The sequence below is a fragment of the Penaeus monodon genome, chromosome 28 (genome assembly GCF_015228065.2).
Source record: "Penaeus monodon isolate SGIC_2016 chromosome 28, NSTDA_Pmon_1, whole genome shotgun sequence".
Classification (NCBI taxonomy): Eukaryota; Metazoa; Arthropoda; class Malacostraca; order Decapoda; family Penaeidae; genus Penaeus; species Penaeus monodon.
Genome location: NC_051413.1, coordinates 28,736,783 through 28,737,239, shown reverse-complemented (window position 1 = coordinate 28,737,239; position 457 = coordinate 28,736,783). Strand labels below are relative to the sequence as shown.

At 41.6% G+C, this 457-nt stretch overlaps 1 protein-coding gene across 1 annotated transcript in view; it reads left to right on the top strand.

Annotated features, from left to right (window-relative positions):
* The window catches only part of LOC119591472, a gene marked incomplete at its 5' end in the record, with an annotated part of 12,870 nt that overhangs the window by 11,756 nt on the left and 657 nt on the right, over nt 1-457 (top strand). The window contains 1 exon segment of the mRNA XM_037940212.1: nt 184-457. Coding sequence (XP_037796140.1) covers nt 184-387 — 204 coding nt within the window. The 3' untranslated portion in view covers nt 388-457.

Below are 457 nucleotides of genomic sequence, written 5' to 3'. Positions count from 1 at the left end.
CGTGAGAGTACGAGCCTTGGGGAGAGGGGGCAAGTCAGAACTAGAGAAGGGTAATCAACACCCCCTCCAAATTATGCCCCTGGAATGACTATAAATCTGTCTCGTTATATTTTTACATGTAGGACAGAATTACACCTTGAATCCTCAGACAGAAATATGATTTAAACAATTTCTCTTTTCCAGAACTTGACGGAGGATCTAGCTAAATGTGAGGCCATTCTTCTCTATGATTCCCGGTTGTCAGAAGTCACGGAAGTAAAGCAGCGTCTAGAAACCCTTCAGCCAGTGATAAAAACCAAACTCTTGTCAAAAGAGACGAAGAAAATAAACGTCACTAATAAGATAACTGGAGACTCGTCAAGACATGTATCCATAGGAGGAAACTGATGGAAATGTCAACCGTCGTTTTGATCGGTATGGTTATATTTTCTTGGGCTCCTTTCATTCACGATGTCCA